General features: G+C 43.9%; 1 protein-coding gene across 9 annotated transcripts in view; it reads right to left on the reverse strand.

Moving 5' to 3' along the window:
• Positions 1 to 22,313: 22,313 nt before the first annotated feature.
• Positions 22,314 to 26,687, reverse strand: part of LOC142907356 (uncharacterized) — a 48,901-nt gene continuing 44,527 nt past the window's right edge. Inside the window, exons 12-13 of one of the 9 annotated variants that reach the window (XM_076056778.1) lie at positions 23,892 to 24,876; positions 22,314 to 23,771 (exon numbers count right to left, since the gene is read on the reverse strand). In XM_076056778.1, coding sequence (XP_075912893.1) covers positions 23,319 to 23,771; positions 23,892 to 24,876 — 1,438 coding nt within the window. In that variant the 3' untranslated portion in view covers positions 22,314 to 23,318. Of the gene's footprint in view, positions 24,877 to 26,687 lie in introns of all 9 variants that reach the window. The other 8 variants (XM_076056773.1, XM_076056777.1, XM_076056776.1 and 5 more) reach the window with 8 other exon arrangements.

Here is a 26,687-nt window from a genome sequence, read left to right on the forward strand (position 1 = left end):
TAAGCTTTTTGCGGGATATATTTTACCCGGAAGTAACATACCATTGGCTGATACCGTGGCTCAGAGCGGAGCAGTGCGGGGCGCTAGGCAGGTGGTGGCACCTCAACCTTTGCAAGTATCTCACGGACAAACACAACCCCCCGCCGCCCGCCCGCCCCACTCATATAGCCTTAACAGATGCGAGCATCTATGAAGGCCGGCATGGCACACGAGGGGGTGGTTGGCCAGTAGCACGCCCGGCCGCTTTTCTCTCCCCCAGTAGCGATGTTGACTACACACCGCACCAGGTACTCATTTGAGGTTGAGTCAACCACGGGGACGAGTCCCAGGACCGGTTTAGAGAGGGAATCGAACTCGGGTCACCGGGGTTCGTAGCCCAGGGTGTAAACCGTAGCGCTTCCTCTCCCCACTCGTGGACAAGCACACTTTGGATAATCATTATCGGTAAGTGCAGTATTTATTAATGATTTATACTACTATTTATGGTCTAGGAATTTTTTTTGTATTGGGTGTTTACGTATGAAAAATAAGAATAGGTTTTACCCCTTTTTGGCAATACAACAGGCGTTAATATGTTCAAACACCAAATACAAATATTTTGCAAGGAATCAAGTCAGCATTAACCACACACGCAACTCGTGGTTGAACATGCAAACACACATGCTCTGATAATTTAGCCTCAAACAGTCCTAGACCAGAGAACTTTAAAAGGCGAACAGTACAAGGACATTGCCACACTCAGACCATGTATAGCTCGGAGTGAGCAGCTACAAAATGGGACCTTTTTTTCCAGTATCAAAGTATGACAAAATAAAAATAGGTCTAAACACCTCCTGTTTATTGCCAGAAAGGCTTAAACCTATTCTTATTTTTACATATTAACTTCAAAAATTTAGTTTTTTTGTTGATTTGGCATACAGTACAGTACTTAATTAAATTATGATGTGTCTATTTTTTGTTGCCGTGTATCAACCCTCATTGTTTAGGTAAAGATTGAGTATTGAATATCGCGGTTTGTCTTTCGCGATTTTTTCCAAGAACTTAACCCCAGCGATATTCAAGGGTCTCCTGTACACCGATTAATTATTAAAGATGCCATAAAAAGCAATTAAAGCTGCAAAACGGAGTTGATGATTGGCAATCGACAAATTGTTTACCCTTAGGGAGAAAGATAACATTGTGAGAGACACAATGTTAAACGAATAGGGGAATATGGTGAATATATATAGTTAAGAAAATAGACCAACTGGCAGATAAAGAGGCAGTTCTGGATGTAACATTAAAATAATTAAACTCTGCAATTCATAGTGTGAAAACAGGCAATCTCTTAGAGAATGTGATATTAATGTGGAAATCATTAAATATGCACGACCGACTTCTAGAACAACATTAATGTATTACTTTTTCTGAAAATGTGCATGCAATAACTGAATATCCCAATCATTCATCTATTCAAAAAGGGTAATGCAGTGAAGTTAACTTAATTAATGAAAGATTGTTCATGAGAACCATGTGATGATTGACCACCAACTACTAAAACAAGCTCAGCATTAAACAACGTGGGAGATCAAATATACTCAGTGGTTTTTTCGGTAAAGTCACATATGTAGAAATACCATAAAATTATATTAAATAATATACCGAAAAAAACAATGAGTAATTTATGCAGTCACGAATACTTTAATTCTTTATAAAAAATATACTCTTGACAATCACTTGCCCCAACATCAAATAATCCCGTTGTTTCACCTATTCACATGTTTAAAACAACCACGTTCGACAAAGCAAACCAAATATCCTCCCCATTCTCCAAGCTCTTCTCTGTAAGCTGCCTTAGCTTAAAGAGTTCGTCACCATAGCCCCTCCCTGATCTAGTTCCACACTGGTTTCCTACTTGATTCTTCATCATATTCAGCAATATTCTGGCAAATACCTTACCTGTAATTCTCAAGATACTCCCCCCGTTCCCCCTAGAATTGCCGAGCTCCTTTTAAAGTCCCGTTCATATATCAGCTATCGTCGATTATGAGTGGATTGATTACCTTGTGCAACTCCTCGAACATGCTATGAACTCCTTCCTTTGGCATGTCAGCAGTAATACCTCTTTCCTACACACTTCAATTGGATAAAAGCGTAATTCTTCTTCCTGATGTTTTATTTAATTATTTTATTCTACCAGATTTTGAAGGTTCCATATTTAAGTAGTCCTGTACTGTACCAGTTCCTTGGCTTTTCCCCCTCTGTGCTTCTTCAACTTAGCCTGCATGCTTTCCTTCCCATCGCTATTGTCCTTGCCAAGAAGAGTCTGCTTAACTTCTATAGCCCTACCTCTGGCTTATTTGCTTAGAGTACGAATTTACTGAGCCATCTTCCTTACTTTATGGCTCAGAATGCCTGAAGCTGCCTCAACTAAAGCTACTTTGGGGCTTTGCAAGAGTTTATCTGCCGCTGGCTCCGACTCTCCTTCTCTGAGGTTGACAAGGACTTCAAACGAGCCTCTGCTGCTCACCTGAATTTGGAGTAGCAACTCAGGGGACCTTTGGATTTTCTGTTTAAAATAAAGTTGCAGATCCTCTCGCTCGCTTACTCACCAGCATCACTTTTACTTCGTTTGTACGTGTAAAATTGATTGATTATCAAATGATATCGTCATATTTTTTGGTAATTTGATCTTCAGCGATAGTGATGTATGTATGTTGAAATTATTTCGCACTGTACGTAGCCAACCGTGCTCATCGGAGGTGGGTGATGGTTTTCGATCGAGATTGCATTGATCGCTAATGGAAATACGCACACTTTTATCAGCGAATTTGGATTTAATTGGCTGTTTAATATAATTATGCATGTATTTTGAGAGCTGGTGTGTGTTATGGCATTGTATGATTTTGCTTCTTTTTATATAGTACAAAGGCAGTAATTAAAGTTATTTTCTCTTATTAAGACTTCTCAGTAAAGATCCAAGGCAATGGATCTTTTCACGAAGAATTCAAAACAATTTTGCAGAAAGAATGCAAATTCAAAATAGATGAAGAAAGTGGCAAAACACTGGTGTTTGTCTACCCATCAAGCCGTTTTGAGGATGAAATTAAAAGAGCTGAGAAGAGATTTGGTAAGAAATCTCATTATTTACTCATGGTTAAAATATCAGAAAACACAATACAGTTTACACCATCAATATGCACGTGTTTGTTAAGGTTTATCTCAGTGCAAGTTATTTTAGGCTCATAGAATGATAGGTATTCAAAATTTATCATCGATCAAAATAATTGTATAATTCGTGCAATGTGATGTATGTTGTTTGAGTGATTTGGTTGTGTGTTGATTTTGACGGATGTTGTAACATATCAAAAAATCGATAAGGTGGACTCTCACCTGGTTATGAATGGATATTGAATTAGCACACTCATAATGTTACATATTCATGTATATGCATACAATTTGTCTCTGTATATAAGTTAAGAAAAAATGTAGAATCAATATTTTTACTCTTTGGTCCTATTTGGTAAAGTCACGTAGGTAAAAAAAAATAAACAAAAATCACGACGTTTCGGCCACAACACAAGTGGCCTTCATCAGGTGAAGGGACCAGACTGTCCAGAGGACAGCGTTGGAGTGAAAAAAGTCAAGCACAGGTCGCCTCCTTTAAGCTGTGAGTGGGAAAACAGAAAAAAAAACGCCTTGACAAAGGAATTAGCATAAAATGTAAAGCTGTGTAAGCTCGCAAATAGAATCAAAGATGCATTAGCACCACCGTGAGAGTTTGGGATGCCACTAATTGAATGAACATACTGTACCATTAAAAATTCCTTTTAACGTTTGGTTCGATTTAGAACATCTTTCCAATGGTTGCTTAGTTTGAAGCCATCTCCTCGGTTGAAATTGTGTCCGTGTTTGTAAATCTGAATTGCCTCGTGAACAAATCTCTGATAGAAACCCGTGGGTTTGCATAGAACCTTGGTATCGGAGAAGACTATATCGTGATCACCCACAGCGTTGTAACAATCTTGTCCAACGTCTAACTTTTTTTTAATGTGTGGACCTAGCGTCTTCTTAGACAGGAGGTTGAACTTGGAAATAAGGTTCTCTTTACATTCAGCTGACATCCAGTTGGCTGAAGAGGCTGTCATGTTATCTACATGGTCCCAATCAAATGTAGACATTTTTTTCCGTCAATGTTAAGTGTGATTCCAAGAGAGTCTTGTCTAAACAATGGTTGCTTAGTTTGAAGCCATCTTCTCGGTTGAAATTGTGTCCGTGTTTGTAAATCTGAATTGCCTCGTGAACAAATCTCTGATAGAAACCCGTGGGTTTGCATAGAACCTTGGTATCGGAGAAGACTATATCGTGATCACCCACAGCGTTGTGACAATCTTGTCCAACGTCTAACTTTTTCTAATGTGTGGACCTGACGTCTTCTTAGACAGGAGGTTGAACTTGGAAATAAGGTTCTCTTTACATTTAGCTGACATCCAGTTGGCTGAAGAGGCTGTCATGTTATCTACATGGTCCCAATCAAATGTAGACATTTTTTTTTCCGTCAATGTTAAGTGTGATTCCAAGAGAGTCTTGTCTAAACAATGGTTGCTTAGTTTGAAGCCATCTTCTCGGTTGAAATTGTGTCTGTGTTTGAAAATCTGAATTGCCTCGTGAACAAATCTCTGATAGAAACTCGTGGGTTTGCATAGAACCTTGGTATTGGAGAAGACTATATCGTGATCACCCACAGCGTTGTGACAATCTTGTCCAACGTCTAACTTTTTCTAATGTGTGGACCTGGCGTCTTCTTAGACATTTAGCTGACATCCAGTTGGCTGAAGAGGCTGTCATGTTATCTACATGGTCCCAATCAAATGTAGACATTTTTTTTCCGCCAATGTTAAGTGTGATAGCAAGAGAGTCTTGTCTAAACACAGCCGCTGCTGCAGGAGCTGTCTCACATTGACATGCTAATCTCGCACAATGCAATGGCCACCCTCACAGCTCCGGTGGCACCCGGTTATCTTACACTGACATGCTAATCTTACGTTAACAGATTGACATGCTGAAATTTCTTGCAATACAATTGCCGCCTCTTCAGCACCGTTATGGTGGGGTATGTCAGCTCTCTGATCTTACATTCACATGCAAATTCCGTGGCTAGCCCCGCCCACTTAGCCTTGGGTTGCACCCATCTCAAACCTATATAACCTCTTGCTTCAACAGCAGCTCTCGCTATATTTATCCTGCCTCAGCAGTTCTCCTAACGTATTTTTCACCTGATGACGATTGCTTGCGTTGCGATCGAAATGTAGTGACATATTTTGCGTTATTTTTTTAAATTATTTTTTCTAACTACGTGACTTTACCGAATGACCCAAAGAGTATGAACGTATGATTGTTTATTGAGTTACGCAAAAAAGGCGATGATACCTTGGTTAATCAATTGTTACAAAATGCGGTTGTCCTTCAGAAGTGACCGTTCTTTAATGTTGTGAAATGTGTCTCTGTGACAAGTTCTTAAAGTCCGTAATTTATAGTTTAGTTCCATTTCATTTAGTTTCATTTATGTTGGTAGAGCCCTGTGAGCCATTCGGCTCTTGAATCGGGTGCAACCACAACAAAAAAAAAAACTAAAAACATGAACAAGAAAACATCTTAAAGTGACTTTGTGACTGTGCAAACAGAAAATCCAGGAAAAAACATCAAAATATTCCTGAAATAGCACCGTACACCAACGCTGCGTGCAAAAATCCCAGTGGGATGCAAGTCAAACAACAACAACCACAAGACAACTAAGATTAAGGCCATCAGTCTAACTCCGTACTACAATAAACAAAAACACGGCGAAACCAGAAATCACCAAAATAAAGCCATAAATGCAACGTAACAGTGATCACAGGAACTGTGACCAAATGTTTAACAATAAACGACATAAACAACATGTAACACCAAACCGTAGAGCCACAGCTGGCTGCATGAGTCACTCCACAAACAACAGGAGCATCAGTCAGAGTATCACATTTTTCAATGCACCTTTTTAGATCAGCACACTAAATCAAAATACAGATAATACTTTGCAGCGGCCATCCGGAGCAAACCATTTTATTTTATTTTAGGCCATTGAATAGCAGTGGCAGCTAGGGGTGTACAACTCCTCTAGAGCAGTTTTGAGAGAATATATCATTGGTAGCGATTCAAGTTGCAGTTTATTGGCAATAACATTCCAGACCCTGGGGGCATCAATAGCAAAGGCCCTTCCTCCGGTTTTTGTACGGCAATAGGGAATGTGAAGCTGGTAAATGAGCGAAGACCTTAGGTCAAATTTGTTCTTTGAAACATAGAGGAGATCCAGCAGGTAGACTGCGGATTTTTTTGTAAGTACATCGTGAATAAATAAGATCTGGTGCACAAGCCGTTGAACATTAAGAGATGTTAAGTTTGACCCAATGTAGAGATCACAGTGGGTGAGTCCTATATGGGCAGTTCAATGCAAATCTTAAGGCCGAGTGATAGATGGAATCAGAATTCTTCAGTACAGTACTTGGGGCTGATTTATACACGATGTCACAGAAGTCAAGTAGAGGCAGTATGGTAGCTTTTATCAATTCCAAACGGAACATAGGGGGGAAGCAGTGCTTGTGTCGATACAGAAAACCTATTTTTATTTTTGTATTTTTACCAAAATAATCAATGTGATCTTCAAAATTCAGTTTTGAATCCAGGATGACCCCAAGATACTATAGATCTTGATTTGCTCTATTTGATAATTATTTAAGGAATGTAATTTGGGAAAAAATAACTTCCTGCTTTAGTCCCGGTGAGAAGCATAGCACCTTGGTTTTGGAGGTATTCAGGACTAGTTTAAGAGAAACCAGCTGATGTTGTAGTTTGTTGAAATCAACATCAGCATTGCAACCACGTCATCCGGAGAGCGGCCAGCAGTAATCAGTATCGTGTCATCTGCAAAAAAGATTTACCCTGGAATGATCCAGGTCAGTGCCCAAGTCATTGACATAAAGAGAGAACAAGAGGGGGCCGAGGATGGAACCCTGTGGAACCCCTTTTGTTATCTTATAGGAAGCCGGCCGCACGAATGGTGATTGACACCTTGCTCGTTGGAGGTCTCTCTAATTTTCATCACCCGCTTTCCCTATTACAAGTGGACCCCACCGTCCATTGTGTTCTGCGTTTACACTTATTGGCGCTATGTGACAATCATTACGACATACATATTTCCAAGCACCAAAGTATATAAAATGTTTCTCTGATGTAACTACGTTCCTGACTAACAGGATGCATTACTCAAGATTAAAATGTCATTGTGAATTGATGCTGTACTAAGGCCATTTTCCATTACATTGAAATATCTGTACAATACATTAACATACATGGCTTTTTCTTATAATGCCAACATATAAAATGTACGTAGCATCATTTTAAAATCACGCCTCTTCTGTTTTGACGTGTTGTAAATGTTATTGTGTTTCAGGCTACATTGCTGCAATCGTTTTTTTGGAACAGATACATTCATCTCAGTTGAAGAATTTAATTCCAATTATACATCCTGAACAAAGATATCACGTGTTCAATATTTATTACAACCGTGACACAAACAGCATGCACGCGATTCCTCATAATACAACTGAACTGAAAAGGATGAAGATGCTTGGATCTAACACCGACTAAGCCAACGTATTTTTTTCTGCACAAATCAAATATTTATGTATGCATGTTGAACTTCTTTCGAACCGTATGTAGCCAACAATGCTAATCACAGGTGGGATCGTGTTGTTTACTACGAAGGGCATCGTTGCCTCGACTGCTTGGTTCTCTATCTTATTCAGTGCCAATGCCTGAATAAGATATTAAAGTATTCTACTATTGCCCGCCTGATTCTACTCGATGTTTTCTCTTGGATTGGTTCAAAGTAATTAAAGATGAATTCTGCCAAATAGAATTCCTCATTGGCAACAAGTCCACTGTCGGCAAAGACTCCAGTTTGAGAACTTGCTAAACTCAGACCATCACACTCTCAAAGATTTAGCGAATAATTGGAGCTTCCAATCATTCGGCGTGATATTTCTAGCATCCACCATTTCCTTACCAGCGCTGCCCCTTACACCTTTATTTGTGCGGTCGTCACATTCCCACTTGCAAATCGCTCCTCTATCGCCTCCCAACTCGATGACTCATCATGATCCAACATTCCCTGCCTACCACTCCCTTCTTATCTCCCTTTACTCCCTTCCACGCCCTCTCCTCCTACCTGTCCCCTCTCATCTCACTCCCCTCCACGCACTTTCCTGCCTCTCCCGTCTCAACTCACTATACTCCCTCTACGAAGACTCCTACCTCTCCCGTCTCATCTCCCTCTACTCCCCTCCCACTCGCTCTCCAGTACTGCGACCAGTGCTTTATCTTGAAGTTCCCAGTCAAACTTAGCAGTTGGATTTCCTTCCCCCATCTATCCGTGCTGTCGACTGCCTCTCCTTGTTTTAAGTCCAGGCTTGAGACCTTCCTATTTTAATTTGTCTAACACCTCCTCTTTCTCCCTAGAGAATAAATACATGCGCATCTTCTTCCTCAGGATAGGTATTTTTCACTGTTTTTGACTTGTATTTGTAAGCTGGATGAATCCAACTTTCGTTACTTTCTATGCAGATCGTAATTTAAGTGAATAACATGATATATAAGACAGAGAGGATTTTTTTTTAATGATGACCTTGCTCTATCCAACCAATGACCCTCTGGACTCTCATATAGAGGTGTTTAAATTAGAACATTCATTTTGGGGGGATTGCTATAGTTGTAAGCATGCAACCACTGGAGCTTCATAGCACTTATGGATAATAATTATACTCTTTGGTTATTTCAGTAAAGTCACGTAGGTGGAAATAAAATGAAATTAATCACGACGTTTCGATCACAACACAAGCAGTCGTCATCAGGTGAGACAAACACAGCAGGAGAACTGCATCATATATTTTATTTTATTTCCACCACGGTGACTTTACCGAAAGAACCAGAGAGTATGGATTCCTGCAGTCACGGAAACTTCAAATCAAGATAGAATAATCAGAGTTATCTTATCCTTGGTTTTTCGGTAAAGTCACGTAGAAGGGAAACAATAAAATAATAAAAATATTAAACGTGACTTTACCGAAAGAACCAGGAATATGAATACCTGCAGTCACGGAAACTTCAAATCAAGATAGAACAATCACAGTTATCTTATCCTTGGTTCTTTCGGTAAAGTCACGTAGAAGGGAAACAATAAAATAATTAAAAATATATAAAACGTGACTTTACCGAAAGAACCAGGAATATGAATACCTGCAGTCACGGAAACTTCAAATCAAGATAGAATAATCATAGTTATCTTATCCTTGGTTTTTCGGTAAAGTCACGTAGAAGGGAAACAATAAAATAATAAAAAATATAAAACGTGACTTTACCGAAAGAACCAGGAATATGAATACCTGCAGTCACGGAAACTTCAAATCAAGATAGAATAATCATAGTTACCTTATCCTTGGTTTTTCGGTAAAGTCACGTAGAAGGGAAACAATAAAATAATAAAAATATAAAACGTGACTTTACCGAAAGAACCAGGAATATGAATACCTGCAGTCACGGAAACTTCAAATCAAGATAGAATAATCATAGTTACCTTATCCTTGTTTTTTCGGTAAAGTCACGTAGAAGGGAAACAATAAAATAATAAAAATATAAAACGTGACTTTACCGAAAGAACCAGGAATATGAATACCTGCAGTCACGGAAACTTCAAATCAAGATAGAACAATCATAGTTACCTTATCCTTGGTTCTTTCGGTAAAGTCACGTAGAAGGGAAACAATAAAATAATAAAAAATATAAAACGTGACTTTACCGAAAGAACCAGGAATATGAATACCTGCAGTCACGGAAACTTCAAATCAAGATAGAATAATCATAGTTACCTTATCCTTGGTTCTTTCGGTAAAGTCACGTAGAAGGGAAACAATAAAATAATAAAAAAATATATAGAACGTGACTTTACCGAAAGAACCAGGAATATGAATACCTGCAGTCACGGAAACTTCAAATCAAGATAGAATAATCATAGTTACCTTATCCTTGGTTCTTTCGGTAAAGTCACGTAGAAGGGAAACAATAAAATAATTTAAAAATATATAAAACGTGACTTTACCGAAAGAACCAGAGAGTATGGATTCCTGCAGTCACGGAAACTTCAAATCAAGATAGAACAATCATAGTTATCTTATCCTTGGTTTTTCGGTAAAGTCACGTAGAAGGGAAACAATAAAATAAGAAAAAAATATATAAAACGTGACTTTACCGAAAGAACCAGGAATATGAATACCTGCAGCCACGAAAGCTTTCAATCAAAATGTATAGTTATCTTGTTAATTTGATTATCCGCTGTATTTGATCAACCTGGCTCATGAGACAATTATAGAAAAACTGCAGCATCCGTTGGATCATGCTCACCTACATGTGGTGGAATGAAACAGGTCCCTGCAGGGTGGGCTGGTAGGACAAGTCTCTGCGCTGTCTATTGCTGATTTTACACCCCAACAGCACGAGATTTCACTTCGTTAAAGTATCGAAAGGGGACGGACGGACGGACGCATTAATCTATTGCAGGCTGGTACACTCAGTTCACAACTTCCTTCCTACCAGTACCAGTGTACATCGTGTTGATGCTGAGCAGTGCTCATTTGGAAAACCACATTCCCCGTGAGGAATGCCGTCATTGCCTTTCAAAAGCAAATGAGGTTCCACTCTCCCGATGTGTACACGCAGCTTACGCCTTCGTATGGAATTCCTTGCAATGTGCTGCTAACAACATTGTCGAAGCAAGTGAAACGGGGCTTATTATTTAGTGATATAAAATAAATGTAGGAATCATTAGCGTTATGGGATGCTCTTATCATTAATTACTCTATTTAAAATGATAGTTGTATCATTATCCAGAGTGATTTCGTAGGTTAATAGATAAAAAAATTTGATACCATTTATTTGAAAATAGGCCATTAGCTAGTTGAACATCAACTAACGTCTAAATTGGCAAGGTCCAAGGGAGTCGATAATTTTTAATCTCGTAATTATTTTTTCAAGAAATGTGCTTTGTGAAGTCTGCTATTTTTCTTCACGTACTAAAATGCACATCGTGCTTTAGGTGATGTTATTATTAATTGCCATATATATTTTCATTATTAGGATAATGCACGCGAACCCTCTCACCTCATATTTTTGACAATCGTAGGATGCTCTGTGTTTTTTTGTTGTTGTTGCATAATTTGATTAAGCTGTCTAATGCTGAACGAATACGTTATGAGGTCACCATCATTACACACAAAGTGCTTGGCACAAATAAACCTCAATAAAGGAGCATAAACGAGCACGTGAACTCCGGTCATCTTCATCGTGGTTTTTGAATAACCATCGAACATAGACAATAAACGCATCACACGCTTTCTGATGCCCGTTTGTGGCCAGCCAGAACACTCTTCCTGCTGATATTAGGAAGCCATTGGAACTATGCCCTTTCAAATAATCTCGGTTGAAAACTCATTTCCTTAGAAATGCTTTGTATTTAGTTTGCTGTCCCTCTCCCGCACATCCGATTATCACAGTTGCCTACGTACGGTGCGAAAAAAGTTCACAAGTGCATACATGTTGTTACCGTTAGCAATTATATCTCAGAATTAGAATGGTATTGAGAAACGACTAAGTTAATGTCTAAAGGCATGAATATCATTTCTATTATTATTAACATATTAAACTGATTATTCTTGTTATTGGAGTTATTTTTTAGTAATATATGCACATAATTGCCTCGTTATATGCAGCCTTTTGTGCTAATGATGCCCTGTTTATAACGGGCATCGCTAGATGAACGTATTCTCGAGTGTTTTAATTAAGCCTCAAACAGCCCCACGCATTTCGATCGTGCGTGCTGACAAATATTTAGAATGTAATACTGGACAAAGGTACCTCTGTGTGTTACGTTTTAATTTGGCAGTTGACTAAGAGACCTCCAAAAATACACATTTACACATACGTGGCAATGACTATTGAGGCTCCCAGTTCTAATTGTTACTAAACCTATTCGAGTGAATACGCTGACAAAGTGCACCTTCTTCCAGGTCCGTAATTGGTTTGGTATAACGAGGTGATGCTAAAGTTTAATTAATTTCTGCTTTCTTCCAATTTTAACCTTCGCATCAGCATAACACGTATTGTCCGATGATATAATTTTATTCTGAAATTCACAAATCTTGAAATTATTTGGAAGTGTATTTACTCTGTGATGATCATATGCAAAAAAATATGTACACGTTGGAAATAAAATGGTGTGGTGTAATTACAATCATGCTTCAATGGAGTTGTTGTTCTGTCCAATGGGCCAGAAATGTTTGAATGTTTGTTACAAGGCAGTTGTGCAATGTGAGTAAGAGTGAACAGGGTAGTCACCTGGCCGAGCGGTGGTGCGTTTGTCGCTTGTTAGAGAGGTTCGCTGTTTAATCCCAGGACCTACCCAGGTTAAATCCGTGGGAAAGTAAACTATAAAAATTAGGAAACGAGTAGGTTGTAGCTATCAGAAGGGTTAAAACCATTTTAATACACCTTCTGTTGATAGCTTTGGTAATGCATCTTTAGTACCAGATATGCAGTTTTTTTGTATTTAATGAATCAAATCTCACTTGGATGTTGTTGCTCTTCAAATATCTGCCAAGTTTATCAGTTACTCCCGCAATGTGCAGTATTCTAACAGCCTTATTAGATCTTGATTTGAAGCTTTCGTGACTGCAGGCATCCATACTCTTTGGTTATTTCGGTAAAGTCACGTAAGTATAAAATAAATCAGTTTTATTTGCTTGATCAATGTCAACACTTTTGTTATTTGATTTAGTTGTGGCATTGAGTGCCCTGTTGATCCGTGTATCATTGTAACCGTCAAATGGCAGCATTTGTTAATATCGTATGAGCGTCTTGATGAGAGAGGATTTCTGCGTGGGGGTGATTGTGTGATTCTGCAATCAGATAGGTGTCGGTGCATTTATTTTGGTAAATGCTCTTTTATTTTATTGTTTCGGCTGCGTCCGAGCAGAATTTCCAGAAATGGGAGCGTTTTTTCAACCTCCACTCCCATGATGAACTGGATGGATGGGTTTTCCAAGTGGAGATGATTTAGAAATTCGCTGCGTGTATCTTTACCATGTGGCCAGACCGCCAAAGTTTTATCCGCATATGTAAACCACATAGCTTGAAGCTAATGCTTCAAATTTCTTTCATTTACAGAATCGCAATTGCAGGAGACAAGGGAAAGCACACTGTTTGTTCCTGCCTTTTGTTTGTAGAAATCACATTTACACAAGAAATATGTGTTATTTAGACAGTGCTCAGCTAGTCGTGGGATATATTTGGTGAACCCTGTGTTAGTTACCAGAGAATCAAGTAATTTAATTGACACATTCACCTGGAACCCTTGTGAACAGAGAAGTCCCATCAAAACTTACCAGACAATAATATAGGGTGAAACTTAATATCTTTAATTACATTTACAAAATGTTTTGAGTTTTTAATTAACGCATTAATTAAACCAAAAATAAACATGCTCTGACAGTATTTTTTTTTTACTTTGTATTTATTTTTATTTGCATGCTCACCACAAGTATATGTGGTTAATGCAGACATGATTCCTTGAAAAGGTTTCAGTTTGGTCTTTTAACATCTTAACACAACTGTTTTATTGCCAGAAAGGGCAAAGCCCTATTATCATAATTTAATACTGGCAAAGGAGGTCTCATGATATAAACTAGATATCCTTATGTTACCAGGTAAGGCAGACTGAGAAATATAGCTCTTTTTTCACAAGTGACCTGACCACAAATGATAGATTGAACGAAGTGGCTTTTCAACTGGAAATTTTCAAGGGGTGTGACTGGTAGTACACTGCAATGCTAAGGAGACCCATTTCCTCTATTTCTGCGGTGATGGTTCTGATATGCATTTTGTCCACAAATGAACGGAGCTAATGGAGATGAACCTCAGGAAACGAGGGATAGCATCGGACAAGCAGCATGAGAAGAGATCCAGTTGAAACGTATCGGAAAAGCCAGAAGCATCATGAAGGTCAAACTCCCTTGTTCAATAGGAACATGAAAGCAAAGGGACCTTTCACGCTTCTAGAAAAATCGAAATAGACCACTTATCTGACGTGGTGCACGTGCAAACACGGACTGTCCAGAAGCGAACCAGGGCCTCTGATTGGCGTGGGAAGGCCAGGAAGAGGATTGGCTGGAGGCAAATAATTGAAGGGATTGGAGGAGAAATACAAACGTAAAAGGTGGGGGAAACGAGAGTTGACTGACTGATGGGGGTGGGGAACAGTTGACAAACCGTTGGACATGGAGCAAAGGGATTGGCTGAGGAAATAGCGTGAGAGAACCTTCGAGAAAGGGAGCTCCAATGACATGAAATGGGACAGCACAAGGCGACGAGATGGTTGGAGAGAAGACGAAGTATGGAGAGAGGACGCTGCAAAGCAAATCGCGTGTGTCGGTCGTCGTTACACTGCCACTGCCTGCTATAGCAATGTAGATCATGTTTGTGTTGGTCCCTGAAATGTCCGCTCATTCATTTCCTGTTTTTGGAAAATCATACAAGCTAAGGTAAGAAGAGATACCTTATATGCGTGGCATGGGGAAAAATATGTGTAATCTAAATACCCTGCCACATGTGGCAGAGTTAGTTTGAGAGACGCATCAAAGAGAGCACCATGATCACTACACAGCAACTTGATGGACCATATTCTTAGCTTTTTCGGTAAAGTCACGTTGAAGAGAAACAACAAAATAATAATATATATAAAACAATAAAAAAATTCTCACGACGTTTCGACCATAACTCAAACGGTCATCTTCAGGTGTGTCGGTTTGAATCAATTTATTTTTAAACGGCGCATTTATTTATTTATAAAAACGTTAGCGCCACGCGCAACGATTTGGCAGTTTATTTAGAAGGACTAGTCCATCTATATTCTGAAAAAAAAATGTCTCCCCCCTCCTCTTTTCAGAATATAGATGGACTAGTCCTTCTAAATAAACTGCCAAATCGTTGCGCGTGGCGCTGACGTTTTTTAAATAAATAAATGCGCCGTTTAAAAATAAATTTATGCAAACCAACACACCTGAAGATGACCGTTTGAGTTATGGTCGAAACCTCGTGAGATTTTTTTTTTTATTGTTTTATATATATATATTATTATTTTTGTTGTTTCCCTTCAACGTGGTGACTTTACCGAAAAAAAACTAAGAATATGAATTACTGCAGTCACGAAAGCTTTAAATCAAAATTTGATGGACCATGTTCCAAGCTCCAAATGCAATCACCCATCTGAGCTGAGCCAGGCCTTCAATGTATGGATGGGTTTCCACCACTTATTTGCTGTTGCCGCGCCAGAACGAACTATATGATACGCTTACCTTCAAGCTACGGACCAAGGAGGGCTAGAAGCAAGGTGTAAATGATGCGTTATTGCACAGAATGTCCGTCGATGCACTGTGAGGACATCATACCTGTCAACCCCTAATCAGCGCCAACCTTTTTACAGACCAATTCAGACCTTATTGGTCACCCCATGTCCTTATACATCTCAGCGTTCATCCTACAAAGTCGCCATCACAAGGGAGAAACACAAACAAAGGACACTTATTTTGCGAGTATTGAAACGGCTGTAGGCCATATGGACGTAAGAACTCAATTTCACTGTACAATAATATGGGTAAACCATAAGGGTTGACACAGCATCACAGCATCACAGCATCATCTGCACGCATTTCGATTCGTTCACTGCGTTTGTTAGTAAGTTCTTCTCCGCTTCTGCAGTGGAAAATACGTGCAATTTTGAAGGCCCTTCAGCCAGACAGAATCTTCTTTGGTTCTTTCGGTAAAGTCACCACGTAGAATGAGAATAAAATAATAAATTGATAAAATAAAATAACACAATAATATTCTCACGACGTTTCGGCCACAACACAAGCGGCCTTCATCAGGTGAAGGGACGAGACTGTCTGGTAGGACAGCGCTGGAGTCTGTTTTAAGAACCAGGGGTCTGTGCTCAATTTGGAAAGGAGGATTACTCTTTCCCTCTCTTTTTGTGGCCCCGAGGGATCATCCCGGAATGTCAGAAACAGACTGGGCAACACGATGAAAGGAAAGTACCCCCCGTCTCTTCCTCTCTCCTCTCTCCCTCTCTACAATGTACTTGCTATAATTGTAATCCCCCCGCCTCTCATCCGTAGGTAATGGCGGCTCGTGACATTTCTAATAGGTGGACTGTTGCGAGTTACCTCTGAAAAGATGGTGTTCTAATTAAGAAAAACCTCGTCATGTTATTGGCCTCCCTGTGAAAGTTAAATAACTCTCTTATTTTCCAGTGGAAGGCGTTTATAAACAACTAGCGGTAAGTACCCAGCGTTGCCCAGGCGAAAAATACAGACACACACATCGACTTACACGCACTTTCAATGTACATGAGTTTAGCGGAAGAGGCAAGGAACAGAATTATCATTTGTGCGCACACAAACACATTTATTGTAATATTTACCAGGTGATTATTTTAAAAATAGGTTTCTACCAACGTGATTTGACACAACAGATATATCAACGCAGAGCAAGGTGTATATAAATTGAGAGTTGTGAGCACACAAACGAAAATATGTGAATATTTGCAAAAGCAATTATCAAAATACCACGTTTGTGTGTACATGAGTTGAGCAAAAGAATCAAGGAATAGAAATAATTAGTTGTCTGCACGCAAACATGATACATGTACATTCATCGTGTATTTCGGTAAAGTCACGTAGATAGAAAAAGAGAGAAGTGTAAAAAAATATCACAATTCCATACAACAACAACCGGCATTCAGCACGAAGTGGAGGTGACGTCACCACGACGCTTGTGCCAGGCCACGTGCACCTTGAGGCCACGTGAAGTGTCGAACGCCCGCTAGCAGGAGGTGACGGGGCAGACCCGGATGCGACGGATCCACTGACTGAGACGACTGGCTGATGCACCACCTGTGCCCCCTACTGTGCCAACCTGCTGTGCTTTAGCCACCCGGCGCTCCGCTCGTTGTGAGCGTCGCTCCTCCGCCATCCGTCGTTGTTGGAGGACCACTGCCTCCAATTGGCCAGTAGCGTCCTTCACGAGCATCCTCCACAGAGGCCGATCTTTACAGCACTGGTAGCAGTCATCGGCAAGTTCACTCAGCTCCACTTCCTCCTGTACCACGTCACTCCATCTCTTCTGTAGCCCGTGCCGCGCCCGTTTAGCTCCGACGATCCGGCCGAACAAAAGCTGTGTGGGCATGCGGTGTCTGGGCAAGCGGGCTACATGACCCAGCCAACACAGCCTTGCCTGCCGGAGGAGCTCACCGATGGGATTTTGTCCACATCTTTAAAGGATTTGTGAGCTCACAATCCAGCCTGGTAAGACCCAGGATGGATCATAGTCAGGCCAGCCTAAGTGTTTCTAACCGGCGAAGATGTTCAATTAGGGGGGTACACGTTTCGCAAGCGTAGACAAGGGAAGAAATGACTGTGGCCGAGAAGACCTGAAGCTTCCACACAGCATTACACAACCGATGAAAAGATATTGTCGCTCGACTGATTCGGAGTGAGACCTCTGCTGTTAAACCGGAGCCGGTCATAAGCACACTGCCCAGGTATGAGAAGCTCTCCACTCTCTCCACAACCACCCATCAGCAATTGGGAGTTGTGGGGGTGGAGTGTCCGATGGTACAAAATACCCAGGCAGGTGCTTAGTTTTGGTGGGGCTGATGGTAAGGTCCCACCTCTTAGTGGCAAGCTCCAGGTTTAGCAGCAGCGCCTCCAACTCCTCGTCTAAGTGAGCAGCAATTACCAGATCATCAGCATACATAACGTGGTTGAGCAACAGGGAGCCATTCCTTGACCGCACCCAGGCATCGATCAGCCTCCCATAGTATCTGTACCAGATGGAGATTCCTCAGGTACAGCTATTGAAGGCTTCACGAACTACGTGAAAAAAATAGATACTCTTTGGTTCTTTCGGTAAAGTCACGAAGCAGGTATAACGTAGCATAAAATAAATTAAATCACGACGTTTCGGGTGCAACACAAGCGTCCGTCATCAGGTGGGTCAACCACAGCAAGAAACAAATTTCTGTAGTGGGCAAAAGGGGGTGCTGCTCTAACAAGAGGCTATATAGGTGAGAGAAGGGGGGAGGAGCCAGGGAGGAGAGATGGGAGGGTGGGGGGTGTAGGGTAGAGTGAGCTGCAAATTCCTATGCGAGTGAAAAAAAAAATTGTCGGGGCTGGGCAGAGAGTAGGGCTGGGGGTAGGGAAGATGAAGAAACTGGAGTTGTGGATTTGCAGGCAAACTGTAAAGCAGCTAAGGTTTTACCTGGTACTGGTAGGAAGTAAGTTGTGAACTGAGTGTACCAGCCTGCAATAGATTAATGTGTCCGTCTGTCCGTCCCCTTTCAATACTTTAACGAAGTGAAATCTCGTGCTGTTGAGTGTAAAATCAGCAATAGACAGCGCAGAGACTTGTCCTACCAGCCCACCCTGCAGGGACCTGTTTAATAACATCCTTCCAATGATTGTTCAATTTGTACCCATCTTCTCGGTTGAAGTTATGTCGATGTTTATATATCTGGACGGCTTGATGGACAAACCTTTGATAGTAGCCCGAAGGTTTGCAGAGCACCTTGGTCTCGGAAAAAAAAACAATATCATGAGAGCCCACAGCGTTGTGGCAGTGATCAGCCACGGCGGAGGTGTTCGAGCTGAAATTGCGACCATCCTTAAAAATGCTAAGAAACCCATTAGTAACATCAGCAAAGACGAGCGCTCTGAACTCGCAAAATTGAAAAAGAGGGATGACATAGTCATCCTCTCGGCTGACAAGGGCAATGCTACTGTCATTATGGATAAAACCACAAACGACAACAAAATCCAGGACCTTCTTAATGATGGCAGCTACACCAAAACCAACAAAGATCCTACTAACAACCTGACTACAAAAAAACAACAATATCATTAAATTTTGATTCAAAGCTTTCGTGACTGCAGTAATTCATATTCTTAGCTCTTTCGGTAAAGTCACGTTGAAGGGAAACAATGAAATAATAAAATATATATTATTTTATTGTTTCCCTTCAACGTGACTTTACCGAAAGAGCTAAGAATAACAATATCGTTACCAGTTCAACTTCTGTAATCGAACCAGTCAAACGGCTCTCCCTAAAAACCTACTGCTACTAGAACACCCAGATTCTGTGGTCTTCCTAAGATCCATAAAGAAGGCACCCCGCTTCGGCCCATCGTTTCCACTATCAACTCACCTACCTACAAACTGGCACGATTTCTGTCTGATACCTTGCTTCCATTCACTGGCAAGACTTCCTCAACAGTACATAACTCAGCTCACTTGGTCTCTCTAATCAAGGGCATTTCACTGTCCCCAGATGATTTTCTCGTCAGCTTTGATGTAGTTTCTCTGTTCACCAAGGTCCCTGTGCCTGACACCTTAGCAATAATTGAAGATTTAGTCCAACATGGACTGAACCTTGAGGTTCCTACTCTGGTTAGGCACTGCCTTACCAACAATTACTTCACCTGGAATGGTACTTTCTACAAACAAAATGAAGGTACCCCCATGGGTTCCCCCCTATCACCAGTGATAACGAATGCTTTCATGGAGAAATTTGAAACAGATGCCATCCAAACATCCACCCTACATCCTTCCTTGTGGAAGAGATATGTGGATGACACTTTCGTCATTTGGCCACATGGCCTGCCAGCATTGAACCAATTTCTCAACCACATTAACTCCATACACCCATCAAATTCACCATGGAAGTGGAGAAGGATGGTAATCTACCATACCTGGATGTTATGTTTGAGAATGTATCTGATGGCTCGTTGGGACACTGTCTACAGGAAAGCCAACCACACAGATTCCTATCTGAAGCCTGATTCCCACCACCATCCGGCACAAAATAATTCCCTCATCAAAACACTACACCATAGGGCCCACTGCATTTCTGACCAACACCACATAACCAGCGAACTGGAACACGGACACCAGGCTCTTAAGATGAATAGGTACTCGGACCGCATTATTCACAAAGCTGTATCTCCAACCAGGGAGAAACAACCACCTGAGACACTGATCAAAACCATCACGTTACGATACCATAGCAGGCGTTACCAAAAATATTTCCAAAATCTTAAACACAAGATCCAGGTCTGATTCAGTACAGTACACAAAATCCGTGATCTAATCCCACCTGTAAAGGATGTCATTCCTGACATGCAATATCCTGGAGTCTACAAACTAAGTTGCTCCTGTGGTGATTGCTACATTGGGGAAACGAAACGACGCGTCTTGGACCGTGTTCGCGAGCACAGGGTCAGATCTGAAACACGGCAGAACCAACACCTCCGCCGTGGCTGATCACTGCTACAACGCTGTGGGCTCTCATTATATTGCTTTTTTTTCCGAAACCAAGGTGCTCTGCAAACCTTCGGGCTACTATCAAAGGTTTGTCCATGAAGCCTTCCAGATAAATAAACATAGGCGTGACTTCAACCGAGAAGATGGATACAAATTTAGCAATCATTGGAAGGACGTTATTAACCAGGTTAAACCTTAACGGCTTTATGGTCTTGCCTTCATATCTGCATCTCCACCCTTTTGCTTTTTCGCTCCTCCTTTTGCCCTGTGGTCCTTTCTAGCTGCTCTTCATCCAGCAGCACTCCACTCCCCACTCCACCCCCCCCTATGTCTGACCTATATAGCCTCGTACTACGGGAGTCCTGCTACCCACTTCCAACAGCCGTTTCTAGCTTTGGTTGTTCCACCTGACGACGGACGCTTGTGTTGCACCCGAAACGTGGCGATTTAATGTATTTTATACCTACCAACCAAAGAGTACAGTTAAGTCTGTGGGTCTCTGTGTGGTGAGTCTATGGGTCTGTTTGGTGAGTCTGTGGGTCTCTGTGTGGTGGTGAGCCTGTGGGTGTCTGTGTGGTGAGTCTATGGATGTGTGGTGAGTCTGTGGGTCTCTGTGTGGTGAGTCTATGGATCTGTGTGGTGAGTCTATGGGTCTGTTTGGTGAGTCTGTGGGTCTCTGTGTGGTGAGTCTGTGGGTGTCTGTGTGGTGAGTCTATGGATGTGGTGAGTATATGGGTCTGTGTGGCGAGTCTATGGGTCTGTGTGGTGAGTCTGTGGGTCTCTGTGTGGTGAGTCTATGGGTCTCTGTGTGGTGAGTCTATGGATATGTGTGGTGAGTCTATGGGTCTCTGTGTGGTGAGTCTGTGGGTCTCTGTGTGGTGAGTCTGTGGGTGTCTGTGTGGTGAGTCTATGGGTCTCTGTGTGGTGAGTCTGTGGGTCTCTGTGTGGTGAGTCTATGGATCTGTGTGGTGAGTCTATGGGTCTGTTTGGTGAGTCTGTGGGTCTCTGTGTGGTGAGTCTGTGGGTCTCTGTGTGGTGAGTCTATGGGTCTGTTTGGTGAGTCTGTGGGTCTCTGTGTGGTGAGTCTATGGATATGTGTGGTGAGTCTGTGGGTCTCTGTGTGGTGAGTCTATGGGTCTCTGTGTGGTGAGTCTATGGGTCTCTGTGTGGTGAGTCTATGGATCTGTGTGGTGAGTCTATGGGTCTATTTGGTGAGTCTGTGGGTCTCTGTGTGGTGAGTCTGTGGGTGTGTGGTGAGTATATGGGTCTGTGTGGTGAGTCTATGGGTCTGTGTGGTGAGTCTATGGGTCTCTGTGTGGTGAGTCTGTGGGTCTCTGTGTGGTGAGTCTGTGGGTCTCTGTGTGGTGAGTCTGTGGGTGTGTGGTGAGTATATGGGTCTGTGTGGTGAGTCTATGGGTCTGTGTGGTGAGTCTATGGGTCTCTGTGTGGTGAGTCTATGGGTCTCTGTGTGGTGAGTCTGTGGGTCTCTGTGTGGTGGTGAGTCTGTGGGTCTCTGTGTGGTGAGTCTATGGATATGTGTGGTGAGTATATGGGTCTGTGTGGTGAGTCTATGGGTCTGTGTGGTGAGTCTGTGGGTCTCTGTGTGGCGAGTCTATGGGTCTCTGGTGAGTCTGTAAGTCTCTGTGTGGTGAGTCTATGGGTCTCTGTGTGGCAAGTCTGTGGGTCTCTGTGTGGTGAGTCTATGGGTCTCTGGTGAGTCTGTGGGTCTCTGTGTGGTGAGTCTAAGAGTATCTGTGTTGTGAGTCTATGGGTCTCTCTGTGTAGATGAGTGTATGAGTGAGTGAGGCAAGTCAGACCAAGGTCCCAAGGAAATTTAATATCAACGTTACAAACGCCGGGTACAGAAACACCTCCACTATCTCCATAACACTCCCATCACCCATGGGGCATGGAAGGTGGCGGTGGAGGTTTTGATGATCCAAAATACCCATGCAGGTGCTTGGTTGTGGTGCTGCTGATGGCAAGGCCTCCACAGTCTCTTCGTGGCACGCTCCAGGTTCGGCATTAGTCTCCAACTCCTTTCTTTGAGTGAGTAGCAATCACCAGATCATCAGCGTACACAGCAATGTTGACAAATATGGAGGCCATCCTTTGGCGAGTGTGTAAGTGGGTGGGTGAGTGAGTGTTAGAAACATTTAGGCTGGCCTGCCTACGATCCATCCTGGGTTTAACCAGGCTGGATTGTGTGAGGAGCTCACAAATCCTTCAAATATCTGGGCAAGGTCCCATCAGTGAGCTCCTCCGGCAGGCAAGGCTGCGTTGGCTGGGTCATGTAGCCCGCATGCCCAGCCACCGCATGCCGAAACAGCTTTTGTTTAGTCGGATTGAGGGGGTTAAACGGGTGTGGCACGGGCTAGAGAAGAGATGGAGTGGTATGGTACAGGAGGACGTGGAGCTGAGTGGACTTGCCGATGACTGGTACCAGCGGTGTCAAGATCGGCCTCAGTGAAGGAGGCTCGTGAAGGACGCTACTGGGCAGTTGGAGGCAGTCGCCCTCCAACAACAACGGAGGGCGGAGGAGCGACGTTCACAACAAAGTGCAGAGCGCCGGGTGGCTAAAGCACAGCAAGTTGGCATAGTAGGGGGCACAGGTGGTGCATCAGCCAGTCATCTCAGTCAGTCGACCCGTGGCACCTGGGTCTGCCCCGTGACCTCCTGCCAGCGGGCGTTCGACACTTCACGTGGCCTCAGGGTGCACATAGCCTGGCACAAGCGTCGTGGTGACGACACTTGTGCCTGTGTGTCTGCCTGTGAGTGTGTCTGTGCCAGTGTGTGTGTGTGTCTGCCTGTGTGTCTGTGTGTCAGCCTGTGAGTGTGTGTGTCTGTACCATATGTGTGTCTGCCTGTGAGTGTGTCTGTGTGTCTGCCTGTGAGTGTGTCTGTGTGTCTGCCTGTGAGTGTGTCTGTGTGTCTGCCTGTGTCTGTACCGCCTGCGAGTGTACCACCTGTGAGTGTGTGTGTGTCTGTGTGTCTGCCTGTGTCTCCAAGTGTAACTCTGTGTCCGCTTCTGAGTTCATCTGTATCACCCATGCGTCTGCTTGTGAGTTTCCCTGTGAGTCTGTCTGTATCTGTGAGTGTGTCTGTGTCTCTGCCTGTGAGTGTGTCTGTGTGTCTGCCTGTGAGTGTGTCTGTGTGTCTGCCTGTGAGTGTGTCTGTGTGTCTGCCTGTGAAGGTGTCTGTGTGTCTGCCTGTGAGTGTGTCTGTGTGTCTGCCTGTATCTGTACCACCCCTGAGTCTGCCTGTGTCTGTACCACCTGTATCTGTACCACCTGTGTGTCCACCTGTATCTGTACCACCCCTGAGTCTGCCTGTGTCTGTACCACCTGTGTGTCTGCCTGTGAGTGTGTCTGCGTGTCCGCCCGTATCTGTACCACCCCTGAGTCTGCCTGTGTCTGTACCACCTGTGTGTCTGCCTGTGAGTGTGTCTGCGTGTCCGCCCGTATCTGTACCACCCCTGAGTCTGCCTGTGTCTGTACCACCCCTGAGTCTGCCTGTATCTGTACCACCCCTGAGTCTGCCTGTGTCTGTAACACCTGTGTGTCTGCCCGTATCTGTACCACCCCTGAGTCTGCCTGTGTCTGTACCACCCCTGAGTCTGCCTGTGTCTGTACCGCCCATGAGTCTGCCTGTATCTGTACCACCTGTGTGTCCGCCTGTATCTGTACCACCCCTGAGTCTGCCTGTGTCTGTACCACCTGTGTGTCCACCTGTGTCTGTACCACCCCTGAGTCTGCCTGTATCTGTACCACCCCTGAGTCTGCCTGTGTCTGTACCGCCCATGAGTCTGCCTGTGTCTGCACCGCCTGTGTGTCCGCCTGTGACTGTACCGCCTGTGCGTCTGCCTGCGTCTGTACCGCCTGTGTGTCCGCCTGTATCTGTACCGCCTGTGTGTCTGCCTGTGTCTGTACCACCCCTGAGTCTGCCTGTATCTGTACCACCCCTGTGTCCGCCTGTGTCTGCACCGCCTGTGAGTCCGCCTGTGTCTGCACCGCCTGTGCGTCCGCCTGCGAGTGTGTCTGCGTGTCCGCCCGCGTCCGTCCAACGCTACCACCGGTGGCTCCAATTGCCGCGTTGGTGTGGCTGCTGTGTGTCTCTCCGCCTGTCTCTTCGTGGTGTTGGTGTTGGTGGTGTTGTTGGTGGTGGTGGTGTTGGTGGTGTTGGTGTTGGTGGTGATCGTCGGTGGTGCGGTACTGCCTCTGGGGGTGCACGATGGTGCGGTGCTGTCTCAGGCTGTCCGGCTTCTCGAACATCTTGCCACACTCATCGCACATGAAGTGATAGGTGGGACAGAGGTTGTGTTTGCGCATGTGCCAGTTGAGGGAGGCCTTCTGCCTGCAGCGGAACCCGCAGAGCTGGCACCTGGGGCAGAGGCAAGGCGGAGAGAGAGACACCATGGAGAGAGAGAGAGACACGTGGAGAGAGACACGTGGAGAGAGAGAGACACACGTGGAGAGAGACACCATGGAGAGAGAGACGTGGAGAGAGAGACGTGGAGAGAGAGAGAGACACCATGGAGAGAGACACCATGGAGAGAGAGAGAGACACCATGGAGAGAGAGAGACACGTGGAGAGAGACACCATGGAGAGAGAGAGACACCATGGAGAGAGACACGTGGAGAGAGAGAGAGACACGTGGAGAGAGAGAGAGACACACGTGGAGAGAGACACCATGGAGAGAGAGAGACACACGGAGAGAGACACCATGGAGAGAGACACCATGGAGAGAGACACACGGAGAGAGACACACGGAGAGAGACACCATGGAGAGAGAGACACGGAGAGAGACACGTGGAGAGAGACACCATGGAGAGAGAGAGACACGGAGAGAGACACGTGGAGAGAGACACCATGGAGAGAGAGACACACGGAGAGAGACACACGGAGAGAGAGAGACACCATGGAGAGAGACAGACACACGGAGAGACACCATGGAGAGAGACACCATGGAGAGAGAGCGACACACGGAGAGAGAGACACCATGGAGAGAGCGACACACGGAGAGAGACATGGAGACAAGGAGAGAGAGACACACGGAGAGAGACACACGGAGAGAGAGACACGGAGAGAAACACGTGGAGAGAGACACCATGGAGAGAGAGAGACACACACGGAGAGAGAGACACGGAGAGAGAGACACGCGGAGAGAGACATGGAGACAAGGAGAGACACCATGGAGAGAGACACACGGAGAGAGAGACACCATGGAGAGAGATACACGGAGAGAGACATACGGAGAGAGACACACAGAGAGAGACACACAGAGAGAGACACACGGAGAGAGAGAGACACGGAGAGACACCATGGAGAGAGAGAGACACACGGAGAGAGACATGGAGACAAGGAGAGACACCATGGAGAGAGAGACACGGAGAGAGACACACGGAGAGAGATACACGGAGAGAGATACACACGGAGAGAGACACGTGGAGAGAGAGACACGGGGAGAGACACACGGAGAGAGATACGTGGAGAGAGAGACACGGGGAGAGAGACACACGGAGAGAGACACACGGAGAGAGAGACACGGAGAGAGAGACGTGGAGAGAGAGACACACGGAGAGAGACACCATGGAGAGAGAGAGACACACGGAGAGAGACATGGAGACAAGGAGAGACACACGGAGAAAGAGACACGGAGAGAGAGAGACACGGAGAGAGAGACACACGGAGAGAGAGACACGTGGAGAGAGAGACACGTGGAGAGAGACACACGGAGAGAGACACACGGAGAGAGACACACGGAGAGACACACGGAGAGAGACACACGGACAGAGACACACGGAGAGAGAGACACGGAGAGAGACACACGGAGAGAGAGACACGGAGAGAGAGACACCATGGAGAGAGACACACGGAGAGAGAGACAACGCGGAGAGAGACACCATGGAGAGAGAGAGAGACACGGAGAGAGACACACGGAGAGAGAGACACACGGAGAGAGAGACACACGGAGAGGGACATGGAGACAAGGAGAGACACCATGGAGAGAGACACGGAGAGAGAGACACGAGGAGAAAGACACACGGAGAGAGACACGGAGAGAGAGACACACGGAGAGAGACATGGAGACAACGCAGAGAGACACCATGGAGAGAGACACGGAGAGAGAGACACGGGGAGAGACATGGAGACAACGCGGAGAGACACCATGGAGAGAGAGACACGGAGAG

Source organism: Petromyzon marinus, chromosome 78 (genome assembly GCF_048934315.1).
Source record: "Petromyzon marinus isolate PM22_M1 ecotype Great Lakes invasive population chromosome 78, UKy_Petmar_22M1.pri1.0, whole genome shotgun sequence".
Lineage (NCBI taxonomy): Eukaryota > Metazoa > Chordata > Hyperoartia > Petromyzontiformes > Petromyzontidae > Petromyzon > Petromyzon marinus.